Genomic DNA, 13518 nt, shown 5'->3' on the forward strand with positions numbered 1-13518 from the left:
AGGACGTGTTGTTTTTGGAGACAAAACATATATAACTGCGCTGTTGGTGTAACATCAGCCACAATAAAGTCATCATTTTGTCGGCTTTGTTGTTAATTTTAAGCTCTTAAAATGTTGTGTGATCCTGATGAGGAGTACAGCTCCGACGAGGACGAAGATTATGTGCCGTCAGGTAAGCTGATCGCCGGTTGAATGGTGTTTTATTGATGGTGAATTAACGATATAGCCATGCTAGCTAGCAGAACACAGGTCATTTTGTCATGCACGTTGTGGTTAAATTCAGAACACCGTCCGTACGTCCCGTAAAGCCCGGTTGGAAAAGTTTCCGTATGGCGCCACGGTCCGGCGCCACCACTTTTTCATTCGAAATAAAATAATATAGTATCTAATTTACCTGAATGATATATCCCTTTTTGTAAAAATGAGTGAAAAAGTGGTGGCGCCATACGGAAAGTTATCCGACGTGAATTTGACGTAACAACTCTGTTTTCGCAGCGATGTTCGCAAGAGAGTTGAGCACAACTCAACCCCTTCGAATTATTTGTATTCGTTGTGAATCACTGAATGCATGTGTGACGTCAACATTCGTATTGTATTTTCGCATTCGCAGCCAGGAAGTATGAACCGGCCGGGCTTTTTAGTAACTATAGTTTTTTATTCACACCCCAAGGTCTAATAAAATGGCACCCGAGGGGGAAGTCAATGGTGCCATTTGCCCCCTGGGTGTACAAAACCGATGGACCCCAGTCACAGCAGCGTGTGTAACAATTGTTTTGTAGTAGTTGTACTGTACCTTACAATATTATTCCTCTCCTCAAAGTTCTATTGTCATCTTACTATTCTGTTCTATTGTTCTACTGTCACGTTATATTACCTACGGAGTATGCATAGTAGTATAGTTTAATAAACAGTTCAAATAAGAAACGATTCTTCACTGTTCCTTTGAACCCCCGGGTGTTTTCTACAAAGCTCTGGAAATCAACAAATTAACGCCCGGTGGGAACGATAAAGGGATTCAAGGTAACATACACTGGTAAACAAAACGCATCTACCATGGCTAAGGATGCGCGCTACGCATATAAAGTGTAGTGCCCATTCGAGAGCAAAGTTCACATACTCTATCTGATTTTATTTTTGCAGGTGAAGCAAGTGAAGGTGAATCTGAAGATCATGACGGAGATGAGGAAGAGGTCGAAGGTCAAAAGACATCAAAGGTCAAGAAAAAGAGTAAAACAAAACATGAGAAAGCTCAGGAATTAAAAAGGTAGGGATTTGGCTGAAGATCAATTTAGTTTGCTGAAATCTTACTTTTTGGTTATTTGTATTTGTAGTTGTATGTATACCACAGTCAACTCCCATTATAACAAGGTTGCGGGGACTGGCCAAAGTACCTCTTTATAAGAGGAATGTTTTTATGAGAGGCGGCAAAACAAAGAAGCACAAAGCAGAAATGAGATTTGGGACTTCAGAATGTACTCTTTATTTAAGCAGAAACTCTTTCTAGCAAAACCATTGTTGTGTGAGGATGTGATGAGATTCGGGACTTAGGAATGTACTATTCATAAGCAGCAACTCTTTTGTTCACAGGGCTCTTTAAAATGAGAAAATTGAAAATGAAAAACAAGCTTTTTAAATGAGCTACTTGTAGTGTAAAGATGAGCTTTTGGAGTTTTCCATTTCTATGTTAATGTGTCTTATCTCCATAATTTTCCTTCTTAAAAAAAATAGAAAAAGAGGTATCCAACTTCCAGAGGATGATATTCCCGCAGAGCCTTCCCAAGAAAATGAAGATCAAGACATGAAATCTGTCTTCAAGATGGAAGAGATAAAAGCGGCCGAGATGAAGAAAGAAGAGAAGGAGAAACAGAAAGCCGATGATCTTTGGAGCAGTTTCATGAAGGATGTCGGTGCAAAACCCAAACCCAAGCCACTTCCATCATCAGCTGGATCGGTATCAGTTGCTGGTACTGTCTCAAACAAGGTAATTCTTCACAGGATAAATTTATTTTGTATTTTTTAGCGTCAAGAGGTACACTGACAGGGATGAGAAATTTCAGACTTTTATCAAAATACAGTCTTTTTAAAGGCCGTGGACACTATTGGTAATTACCCAAAATAATTATTTAGCATAAAACCTTACTTGGTAACGAGTAATGGGGAGGGTTGACAGTATAAAACATTGTGAGAAACGGCTTCCTCTGAAGTGGAGTAGTTTTCAAGAAAGAAGTAATTTGCCACGAATTTGATTTCGAGACCTCAGATTTAGAATTTGAGGTCTCAAAATCAAGCATCTGAAAGCATATGCATATATTGAGATACTCCAAGTGAGAAGACTGGTCTTTGACAATTACCAATAGTGTCCAGTGTCTTTAAGTGGTACATTGACAGGGATGAGACTTTGTTCAGACTTTTATCTGAATTCAAACTTTTTAAGTCAGCCTGGTGAAGAAAATCAGCCATCATTTTTTCCACATAAAGAAATCCTTCACTTGGATCTACTAATCTAGTGCTGAGGACACTGTTTCTAAAAGCTCTTTGAAATGTAAACCCCAGGGGTTTACCAAAAGGTGGAAATGCCATAATTTCAACTAACCTCGTAAAATTGGAATCCTAGTCTGTAATCTCAGACATTTTTTATCAGCAATGGCTCCTCACCCCTGATTGAAAAAAAAACCCCACTGATATAATGGAAAGTGGAATTCTGTATCTATTGTTATGACAGGCATGTTCAGATTCCAGTAAGAAGGAGAGTAAACGAACCGAGGATGCAACGCCACCGACCAAGAAGACAGTCACTGTAACCAAGATCTTTGAGTTCGCTGGAGAAGAAGTCAAGTAAGTCACTCCTTTTTGTATCGTTTCACTAGATTCGTCTACTTTGCCATGTCTTACTTGTTTACACGAACCCTCTGGTTGGTTGAAAACATTAGGCAAAGATGCCATGGTATGCTGATATGTGTGTATGTGTTCCGTTGGTCAGGTTGGCGTAGTTGTATCTTTCCTTGCTATCCACCTTTAGGACCCCAGTTCGAACCGCGCCGAGAGGCACTACGTGGATTTGGTTTTCATTCCCTACCTGACTGCATGGGTTTTCCCTTGAATAATTCTCTTGGGTTTCCTCAAACATCTTCAACTGAAACTTCCTTCCTTGTATTCTCTCCAGACCGATCCATTAGGCACCCCCCTCTCCAAAGCCATTCTGCACAACTCTGCCGCGCTCGCCAAGCATACGCGCACGCATGTCAGACTTTATTTGTCAGACTTTTGGTTGCATAATGGGTTGTGATTGGTCAATACACATTAGGGCGGAGCTTAATGGATCGGTCTATTGGTCCTTTGCTGGTTCATTAAGTTTGCTTATCAGAGGTATGAGATTAGTGAGCTGAATGCTTCTGGTGTTGCCACTGCTTCTGAGTGGTTATAAAAAGACAACAACAAAATATCACAAGAGATGATACAAAGTACACAATGCATTTATTCAAAAACATTGCTTACATGACATCATTATAATGCAAATGTATCTAAAAAATCTAAAAAATCAGACATTTAAAATGTTTTTGAGTTGGTTAACTTGTACGTGTTAATCTCAGACTACACTGAATATTATGCTAATTGAGCTTTTGATTGTCAGCATATCTCTAAAAAGCCTTAATGCTCAGTCACACAGGCCCCGAAAACGATAACGATAAAAATGCACGCCCTCGATTGGTTGAGTGAGCGTGGGCGTATTCTGCGTGGAGCAATTCAACCAATCGCGAGCGTGCATTTTTATCGTTATCGTTATCGGGGCCTGTGTGACCGGGCCTTTACAACTACAGTTTCATCAGCTATTATCAAAAAAATACATCTATTTACTTATTTATTCATTCACATATTTTGTAAAGTTGCGTAAATCTATAATCGATCCGTCACTGTCAAAATGTGGCAATGAGTAAGATGAACTTCAAGGTCACTGCACTAAATTTACATTAAGTTTTTATTCTAAATCTTTAGACATACCCAATAGTTACAAGTTGTACAGGGGCTGTCAAGGTTAAAACAAAAGTATAAAACTGTCACCAAAAGATGTGTAAAACCAGACCCCTGCCAACGATAAAAATATAATAATACAATGTAAAAAGGTGGTTGTACTGAAACATGTAAGAATAACACAATAGAAATCATTAAAACACAAGCAAAACCAGACTTTTGAAAACAAAAAACTACACCCACAACAAAACACCGAGCGCTAAGAGGAAGGGACAACAATAAGTTCCAGGTCTCAAAATTTCTGGAGAAATCATAATAGAAATAAAATTAAATATTTACTAGCACGTTCATCAGTTCGTTGTAATAAGTTGAGGACAGCCCAAATCTGACTGATTTGACTGAATAGTAATCGTTGGGTGACTTTACCAAATGTAGGTTTGTATGGATCTTGCTGGTATATTTGCGTTTATATACGGGTAAAAGGTCCGGCTCAGATCACGTAGGGTTACCTTTAATGCAACATCTCGTCTGAAAGAAAATAATACAAAAGAAATTTAATTGAAATGGATATAAAAAAGACAAACAGTTAACCCTCGTTATAAGAGCAGTGTTATAAAGACGTTCTGCTTATAAAGTCCTGAATCTCACTTTAAAATAGCTTTCCTGTTATAAAGAGGTTCTGCTTAAAAGAGTACTTTCTGGAGTCCTGAATCTCATTTCTGCTTTGTGTTTCTTTGTAACAACATTCCTCTTATAAAGAGGTAATTTGGCCAGTCCCAGCGATCATGTTACATGTATTTTTAATAAGAGTTAAACGTAGGAAGAAACTTTTTCAAGGAATCTTCAAATGATTCAATACTTGATTAGGAAAAGAGATTGTTGCTATTTAGATTTTCATCATGAAGTTTTTCATCATACAAGATCTTTTTTATAAAATTCAAATGAGGAATACTGGGCTTTGTTACTTACTTATTGAGTAGTATAGCCACTTTAGAGTTGTCAGGTAGCTTGAATGCTATACTGTATAATGGAGTATCGTCTCTTGATTGGAGGCCAATGCGAACAGAGCCAGGTGGTACGAACTTACTGCAGTACGAGAAAGGAGAAGTAATGTCTTCATGAATAATGGAAATGTCAATTGAAAATACTGCATCTGTCGTCAGGCTAGGAAAGTTCTGTTACTTTCACAAAGAGTTAAGATTGATCTTAACTCACTGTGTATCAATCTTAGGGCTTGCAGGTCTGTATGCTTCGTTTTTGAAAGGGCAAGGGCACCAAGGCATTTTCTCCTGGGTAAAGGGCATCCTATGATGATGAAATTGTAAACACTGGCACAAAGGCAAAGACCAGGGGGCATGGAGGTCGTTGCCTCTGTGAAGTACATGTATCAGGCCTGGGCTAGGTCGCTCATTTGGTAGAGCTCAGACACGTTAATCCAGAGGCTGTTGGTTCTAACCTTGCTGTATTGACCCCTTGCACGCGCGTCACACGGGCGACTGATGCCACTCTCACCATGTTGGTGGGCAGTTAGGTTGACGTGTATCAACGCCGCGTCGCCTAAAATGTGCACTTCACTGCTAACGCACAGCATAGAGTTGTGTATAAAAACTCACAGTGTAATTGCCCACGAGTATGGCGCATTCAAGATTTTTCTGATGATGAAGCAGGTGAAATGGGTCAATAGCAGGATTAGATAGTCAGTTAGTTCTACATGTAGTCCTTGGTTAACCCCAAATCAATCGTGTGATGTAACATACAAATCACTAAGGTGATATTTTGACAACTCAACCTCAAGATGAATCTTAGTGCTTTATGAAGTCGAGCCCATATGCTGATTTTTCAAATCTTAAAAATCATCTTCCAAAAATGTGTTTATACCTGAAGTGTCCCAAGTGATAAAACATGGGTTGTTTATAGAAGAGGTCTCTCTCAGCATCCACTATGATGGGACTATCTACTTGATTATTGGCCCAGTTTGGTCCTCCATTCATGTCTAGAGCCAGGTTCCAATCCAACCAGCCCGTTACCCAGTGGTTCAGGTCCTGATGAGGGGGAAAAGAAAAGGATAAACAAATATACTGTTACACGCAGGCAACATATGCCATGTCCTTTGTTGCCCCTGGTCTTGGCCTCGGTGCCCCTTCAAAAGTGCCCTAATGACTTTTTAAAGTGTCATTTGCAAAATTAAAACGGCCTTGCTCTTTCAAAGTTGAAACTCCAGGCCTGGCAGAGTGTGGGTTCAAATCCTGGTCATGACGCTTGTACCCTTGAGCAAGGCATTAATGACATAATTGTTTCGTAAAAAGTTGGGAAGGTAAACATTGCATTCTACTCTACCAGCCAGGGTTCTGGTGGGTGACACCAATACCTACATCCTTGCGGACTGTGTAGGCAGGTAACCCTGTGCCCCTGGGGAAAGCTGATTTGGATCGATAGCCCAAATAAGTTAAGTGACCGTCAGGCAGATAATAATTGACTTCTGAAATACAATGGCAGACCATCATGAAAAACACTTTTACAAATTTTATCACAATACTAAATAACAATCTTAATAAATTTGTGAGATCGTAAAAATTTCACCTGTATGATATCATAGCTGTATCGTTCCCCTCGTTCCCACGCACCAAGTTTGACAGACTTTGTGAATAACTGGTACCCTTCACACGCCTCGCTTGCAATGATGAATTTATCCGGGAATTCTTGGTGGGTTTTAGTCAGGATGTCATAAGTGTCGTCATTCTTACTCATGTACCAATGGACGGCCATGCCGGACAGGTATTTAGCTGCTTCTTCATCTTGGTAAATCTGAAATAATTGTGATAAACACTTTTTATTAATCAAAGTCATTTTATTTGTAGTTAGTGACAATTTTTCTACTCATACATTTAAGTTTGGTTTTCTTGGGCTAGATTTTACTGGGAGCTTTTATTAATCTTAAAATGTACATCAATCTTAATGAATTGATTTGGGGTTAAACAAAGAAAATTGACTAGAGTGGGATTTGAACCAACAACCTTCATGCTGATGCTCTACCAATAGAAAAAGCAAAACCTATTGCAAAATAAAAGCAAAGGTCAAGAAAAATGTTACAAATGAGCAGAGAGTTTGAGGGTAGATTCAACACTCACTCCTCTCATTTGACAAAGCCGTAAACCCCACAATAGCAACACCTTGTTTCCTCAATAGACCCCTTGCATAACGCAAAACGCTACACTGACGCGCACGTTTTCATGCACAAAGAACAGCTATGGTCCAACCATTTGCCTCCTTTGACCCCAGTGAGGGCACTTTTTGACCCCCATGGGGGCGTTTTTTAGGGTGTGACGTCACATGCATATATAAAGAGCAGCTGTTTAGAACTTTTCTTCAAACCCATTTTTGAAGTAGTGAATGGAAAAACTTACCACTTGTGATTCAGAAAGCAACGATGGCGTATTATCATCATGCGTTATGATGTGTAAATCTTGGTAACCATGGTCATGTAAAGTAGGCCCAAGATCTCTCTTGACGAAGTCTCTCATGATGGCTGCTGGCATGGACATACTCTGCCATTGATAGAACGGCATGCTACCGGCGGATGGTTCGTTCTGAGTCGTTACGCCCCATATTGAGATGTCATTCTTCTTGTATGCCTCTAGGAATCTGATTAAGAAAGAATGAGAAACAATAGGCCGCTTGAATATGTTTTGTTTGGGTGTCATGGCCGATTGGTTTAGAGCATCGAATGTTCTGGGGGTCAAGTCATCGGAGTGTGGGTTCAAATCCCAGTCGTGACACTTGTATCCTTGAGCAAGATGCTTTACTATAATTGCTTCTCTTCAACCAGGGATATAAATGGGTAACTGCGAGGGCAGAGGTTGATATTGTTTTTGAAAAAGTCTTCGGAGCACCACGGCAGCTCAGGGCTACAAAAAGGGTACAAATGTATTGAAAGTGATTTGAGACATTATTGTGAAATGCACTACAACTATATATCTATAAGAACTTATTAGTATTATAATCAGGCCTGTATGAAGCTTGGAGCTAGGGCACCGATTTTCTACTTTAGGAAATTGTATTTTAAGGGCACCAAGGCAATGACCAGGGGGCGTGGAGGCAACCGCCTTCGTTGCCTCCATCTTTACAGTCTAAAGACAACAACAAATTCTACATACCTACCTAACAAAGTATAGAGCCCATGTTTGATAAACTTGTCCTCCTGGTTGACCAATCTGAGTAAAGTCTCACACTTAGGTCATGAATTATGCATGAGGTCAACTTACTTGACAAAGTATAGAGCCCATGTTTGAAAAACTTGTCCTCCTGGTTGACCAATCAGAGTAAAGTCTCACACTTAGGTCATGAATTATGCATGAAGTCGACTTACTTGACAAAGTACAGAGCCCACGTTTGATAAACTAGTCCTCCTGGTTGACCGATCAAGGATCCTCCACCTGCCATTTTGCCGTTGGTTTTCATCCAAGCTGGTGCGGACCATGGACTAGCAATCAGCTTAAGCTCTCTTGGACTCATGTCTAGGGCTGCCCGTATCACTGGAATCTGTATTTTACGAGACATTTGTGAAAAGAAGTTCATAACAGTAGAGGACACAACTATGGCACAACCTTGCCTCATTTGGACAAACAGGCCAATATAATTAATTTAAGAATTAGCATCCAATAGTTTTTCATATTGGACTCCTATATTAAATTTGGGAGTGTCCAGGCAGTATACATGTTTAAAAGCAGTTACTGTCTTATCTCTTATATAGTTACCTCTCTGTTAGTTTACTTTTCATAGATTTTCGTTGACTTATTGCTCTGTATTTTACTATTTTAATTGTTACTATTTGAACACAGGGCCCTGTAGCAGTTTTAAAACTGATATGGCAAATAAATAAACCAATAAATACATAATCAAATAAATACATGGCAGAGTAAAGGATGACATGTGACATATGTTCCACCATCCAAATGACAAGTAATTGTGTGCCCAGTAAAGAAAATAATATTTCCCAAAAATAATGTGAAGCAAAGCTGAATCTTTACCTTGTATTTGGTATCTTCTTCAACCAGTTCGAAACGACTCAACTCATAATCCCCTGGTGTATTATCGTATGAATATTCTCTTGTTGAGAAATCACAGCTGTGTATCGGTACACGTCCTAGCGAATACTCCAACCCTAAGGTAGAAATCAAATGAAACTATTTTGGGTGCGTTCTATTAGCTTCCCTGGGTCGACCCCGGTGTGTGGCAGTTTTTTCTTCCAGGATGAACGTGTGCAGATAATTACCCACGTTCGTCCTGGGAAAAAAAACCACCACACACCGGGGTTGACCCAGGGAAGCTAAACAAACGCACCCTTTGTTAAACAAGCACAGTTACCAAACTAACAGGTGTTTAATAAGTGTCTTAGCCCAGTGGTCTAATGCACCAGACTCTACTACTCAATACATGTAGCGTTAATGGGAAGGTGCACATGTTCATAATCACTCATAAAGCCACTGTACACGGTTGGTAATTATCAAAGACCAGTCTTCTCACTTGGTGTGTCTCAACATCTGCATAAAATAACAAACCTGTGGAAATTTGAACTCAATCGGTCATCGAACTTGCGAGATACTAGTGAATGAAAAAAACAACCTTGTCACTTGCTTTCATGCAGATGCTTGATTTTGAGACCTCAAAGACCTCAAATTGTCAGCGAGTCAGTCTTCTCACTTGGTGTATCTCAACAAATGCATTTGCTTTCAGATGCTTGATTTCGAGACCTCAAAATCTAAATCTGAGGTCTGAAAATCAACCTCGTGGAATATTACTTCTTTCACGAAAACTATGTTACTTCAGAGGGAGCCGTTTCTCACAATGCTGTATACCATCAACAGCTCCCCATTACTCGTTACCAAGTAAGGTTTTTATGCTAATAATTATTTTGAGTAATTGCAAATTTAGTGTCCACTGCCTTTAAATAATTATAATGGCAATAAAGCAAAGCATTTTGAAAAAAACATTTCACTTCGGTGTAATGTGGTTGTAAAAAAAATTCAATCGCATTTGGCAATATCTCAAAAACCTTTAAAAAGTTTTAAAGGACTTTATTTTTGTATAAATTGGGTCCTGAGTTTTCAGACTCAATTGAAGGGGTTATGACTTGGAGTTTAGAGATATGGACGGATGAAAAAATGTAGCTGTGACAAACTCTTTTATTAAAGTCACTAACTGTTAACCGAGTAGTATATTTAGAAGTGACACTTGAAACAAGATTCAAATTTTACCTTCTGTAGAGAAGTAGGATTTAAGAAGGTTTTCTGTTGCTCCATCTGAGAGATTAAGAATATTCATGGTGGCTGAGTCTGTGAAGGATCCCCCAAAGCCTAAGATCTCCTGGTAGTGTACAGAGTCATCTACAATCAACTGCTGACGATATTTGGCTGTAAAGACAAAATGGAATACAAACTTATTTTAAAGGCAGTGGACACTATTGGTTATTAATAATAACAAGTTCTTATATAGCGCATTTCACAATAAACCGTATCAATGCGCTTTACATTAGTCCCCTGGTCATTGAGCCAATAAACATCCCTTTAATCTTTCTCAGCTCCCATTAGGGAGTATACAGCCCGAGCTGCCGTGGCGCTCCGAAAGCTTTTCATTCACAATATCAACCTCTACCCTCGCAGGTACCCATTTATACCCCTGGGTGAAGAGAAGCAATTATAGTAAAGTATCTGCTCAAGGACACAAGTGTCACGACCGGGATTCGAACCCACACTCCGGTGAATTAGCACCATAACTTGAATTCAATGCTCTTAACCACTCGGCCATGACACTGTCAAAGACTAGCCTTCACAGTTGGTGTATCTCAACATAAAATAACAAACCTGTGAAAATTTGAGCTCAATCGGTCAACGAACTTGTGAGATAATGAAAGAAAAAACACCCTTGTAACACTAAGTTGTGTGCGTTTAGATGGTTGATTTCGAGACCTCAAGTTCTAAATCTGAGGTCTCAAAATCAAATTCATGCAAAATTACCTCTTTCTCGAAAACTATGGCACTTCAGAGGGAGCCGTTTCTCACAATGTTTTATACCATCAACCTCTCCCCATTACTCGTCACCAGAAAAAGTTTTATGCTAATAATTATTTTGAGTAATTACCAAGTGTGTCACTGCCTTTAAAGATGTAGCTTATAAATGTTTTGACAAATGTTTGGGTTAGAAAAAAGGTTACTGTGCAAGCACCGATTTCTGGGCTAGCTGTGTATGCGAAGAATGCTTAGTAACGTGGAGTACTCATGTGCACAAGCGAAAATTCCCCGCTAACCCGTGAAATACGCTTGCCGTAAGCACAGAATTCCCTGCTTCCGTAAGCGCCGATTCTTTGCTGGCGGTAAGCAGAGCCATGAAATTGGGCACTGGTTGCTGTTTGGATGCTTAACCCATTTTGTGTAGCTTTACAATAAGACTTGGGATTCAACAGTTTGACTCAAAGTGTACCTTTGTTTTCAAGCATGAAGAGTTGTCGTTGAAAGCGGTCGCCATCTTTGCTTGAGGTGTAGACCACATACTGTCCAAAGCGAGGCTTGGTGTTCCTCTCAATGGTGTCGCAATAAGTGGCCGAACATTCACACACAAAGGATGTTGCATGAGGGATATTCTTTCTTTGGCAAGGTTTATTCTCTGAAATAGAAAAAGATAAACTTGATTGACTTAATGTATATTATTTGGTTTGCGGTAACACCATGTGTGTACGTATGTATCTACTTGCCAGGTAGAGTTGTTCTTAGGGAACTGTCTTGCTTTATTCTACTGCTGCGGAGTAGATAATCGGAGGTTCGGGAGATTTCTCAGTTCTAAAAAGAACTGTCCTGCTTTTTAACTATTACCAGGGCGGATGGTATAGAAAATGGACTGGACTACTACTTTAGCTTGTAGGATCGTAATTAACTGTAGTGCCGCGGAGTCAGTTCTCAAATTTATTAACTTAGGAATGGATTTGACATTTGAATCTGGCCATATTGGCTATTAAACTTTTGACATTTGAATGTAGCCAAGTCTGCATACTGAGGGTTGACATAAGTAATTGACCAAAGCATAAAGCGAAAACTCTGCCCCATCACCACCTAAGATGTGATACGTTTATTCTCTGAAGTTTTGTATGTTTTTCATTTTATATATTTTTCCGGTGTGCATCTTAGGGTAAAATTACTGGGTCTACATATTTGATTTGATATACGTTGATTGCATCTATATCTGTTTAGTTGTACTTGTACTTTTATTGTTACAACAAAACTTGTGGGTTCTATTTTTGACCTTTTAATTGTTTTACTTTTTGTGGTTTGTATCGTTGTAAAGAGAGCGTTTTTGATGGATTTGGCGCTATATAAATGTGTTTTATTATTACCAATAAGCCTGCTTGATTTTTTTTAGTTTTCTTAAAATAATTTTGAAACAGGGTTTGGGTTAGGAGTTAGAAAATACACTAGGGGCCGGGTTGGGGGGGGGGGGGGGTCGATGTGTTAGAAAAAAGGTGGGTGTTTTGAAACGAAGTTGTGTCGGAACACCTGTGTGTAAACCATCCACACCGAGGCCTAATACTTCATTCTTCAAGACAGATTTTCTTCTTTAGTAATAAAAGGCATATAGGGCAAGGAGGGCACCTTTTCATGAAGGGAATGCAAATTTCTCGTGGACCATTCCAAGTTACTGTACACCAAGGCCAGGGAAATGGGGGCAGTTGTCTCAGACATGGGGGCAGTTGTCTCAGACATTGGGGCAGTTGTCTCATGTGCAGCCATGAAGTATCAGACCAGCCCCCGATTTCACGAAGCGCTGCGTCGCGTCGCAAGTGCAAGTTGCGACCGGTTACACGTCATAAGTTGCGAACTCGTCGCAGCTGCGTAGTGTCTTATAGGTCTGCGACGCATCGCAAACCCTACGATGCGTCGCTACTCGTGATGAGTTTCGAGAAATCGGGGGCTGCACACCATAAAAACTCCAAACATCACTTAGGGTTTAGTCTTCACAAACTGTTGTAGGTACATGTACAGTTTCTAATCCTACACAGTAAAATATAACATACCTCCGAGACAGGGCAAACAGAAGACAGCCAGTATCATCCATTTGTACATCTTGAGTAAAGATGAAGCTCTTTGAGCAGCGTGACTTGAATGGTCTTAATGTTATGTAATAGATAGAGCTCTGCTATGTAGCTGTATTGTACTGGCAGTGTCATCCAACATGCTCAGTACTGCTTGCACTGATCAACGTAAATCGCAACAGACGGCTAAAGATATCACTCAGATTAACTTTCGGAGTCTTCCATGACAGGTTGTTCTATGGAACAATCATCACTTGATGATCTTTTTTATTCCGCTCTTGTCATTTCTATATGAATATAGCATGCTCTAACTAGGCTCAATAATGACTTAACCACACTATGTCCTGCGCTCATTGTACACAATACTTAAGATTTGGTCTCACTGCACATGCCTTGACTGAGCACACATACAAACACACACACACTGCATGGGAATTTGCTTGGCTCATTGTTTGCTCGTTGTCATAGCA

General features: G+C 39.7%; 2 protein-coding genes across 2 annotated transcripts in view; one reads left to right on the plus strand and one right to left on the minus strand.

Moving 5' to 3' along the window:
- The first annotated feature begins 8 nt into the window (after positions 1-8).
- Positions 9-13518, plus strand: part of LOC139934883 (craniofacial development protein 1-like) — a 28034-nt gene continuing 14524 nt past the window's right edge. Inside the window, exons 1-4 of the mRNA XM_071929304.1 lie at positions 9-172; positions 1141-1264; positions 1729-1981; positions 2723-2835. Coding sequence (XP_071785405.1) covers positions 112-172; positions 1141-1264; positions 1729-1981; positions 2723-2835 — 551 coding nt within the window. The 5' untranslated portion in view covers positions 9-111. The remainder of the gene's footprint in view (positions 173-1140; positions 1265-1728; positions 1982-2722; positions 2836-13518) is intronic.
- LOC139934874 (lysosomal acid glucosylceramidase-like) lies at positions 4379-13443 on the minus strand. The gene is made up of 10 exons (XM_071929291.1): positions 13031-13443; positions 11446-11628; positions 10224-10379; positions 8997-9130; positions 8336-8508; positions 7374-7611; positions 6550-6774; positions 5848-6011; positions 4939-5055; positions 4379-4497 (listed from the first exon to the last, which is right to left on the minus strand). Exons 1-10 carry the CDS (start codon positions 13077-13079, stop codon positions 4392-4394), a joined length of 1545 nt encoding a protein of 514 aa, XP_071785392.1. The 5' UTR covers positions 13080-13443; the 3' UTR covers positions 4379-4391.

Source organism: Asterias amurensis, chromosome 3, assembly GCF_032118995.1.
Source record: "Asterias amurensis chromosome 3, ASM3211899v1".
Taxonomy (NCBI): Eukaryota; Metazoa; Echinodermata; class Asteroidea; order Forcipulatida; family Asteriidae; genus Asterias; species Asterias amurensis.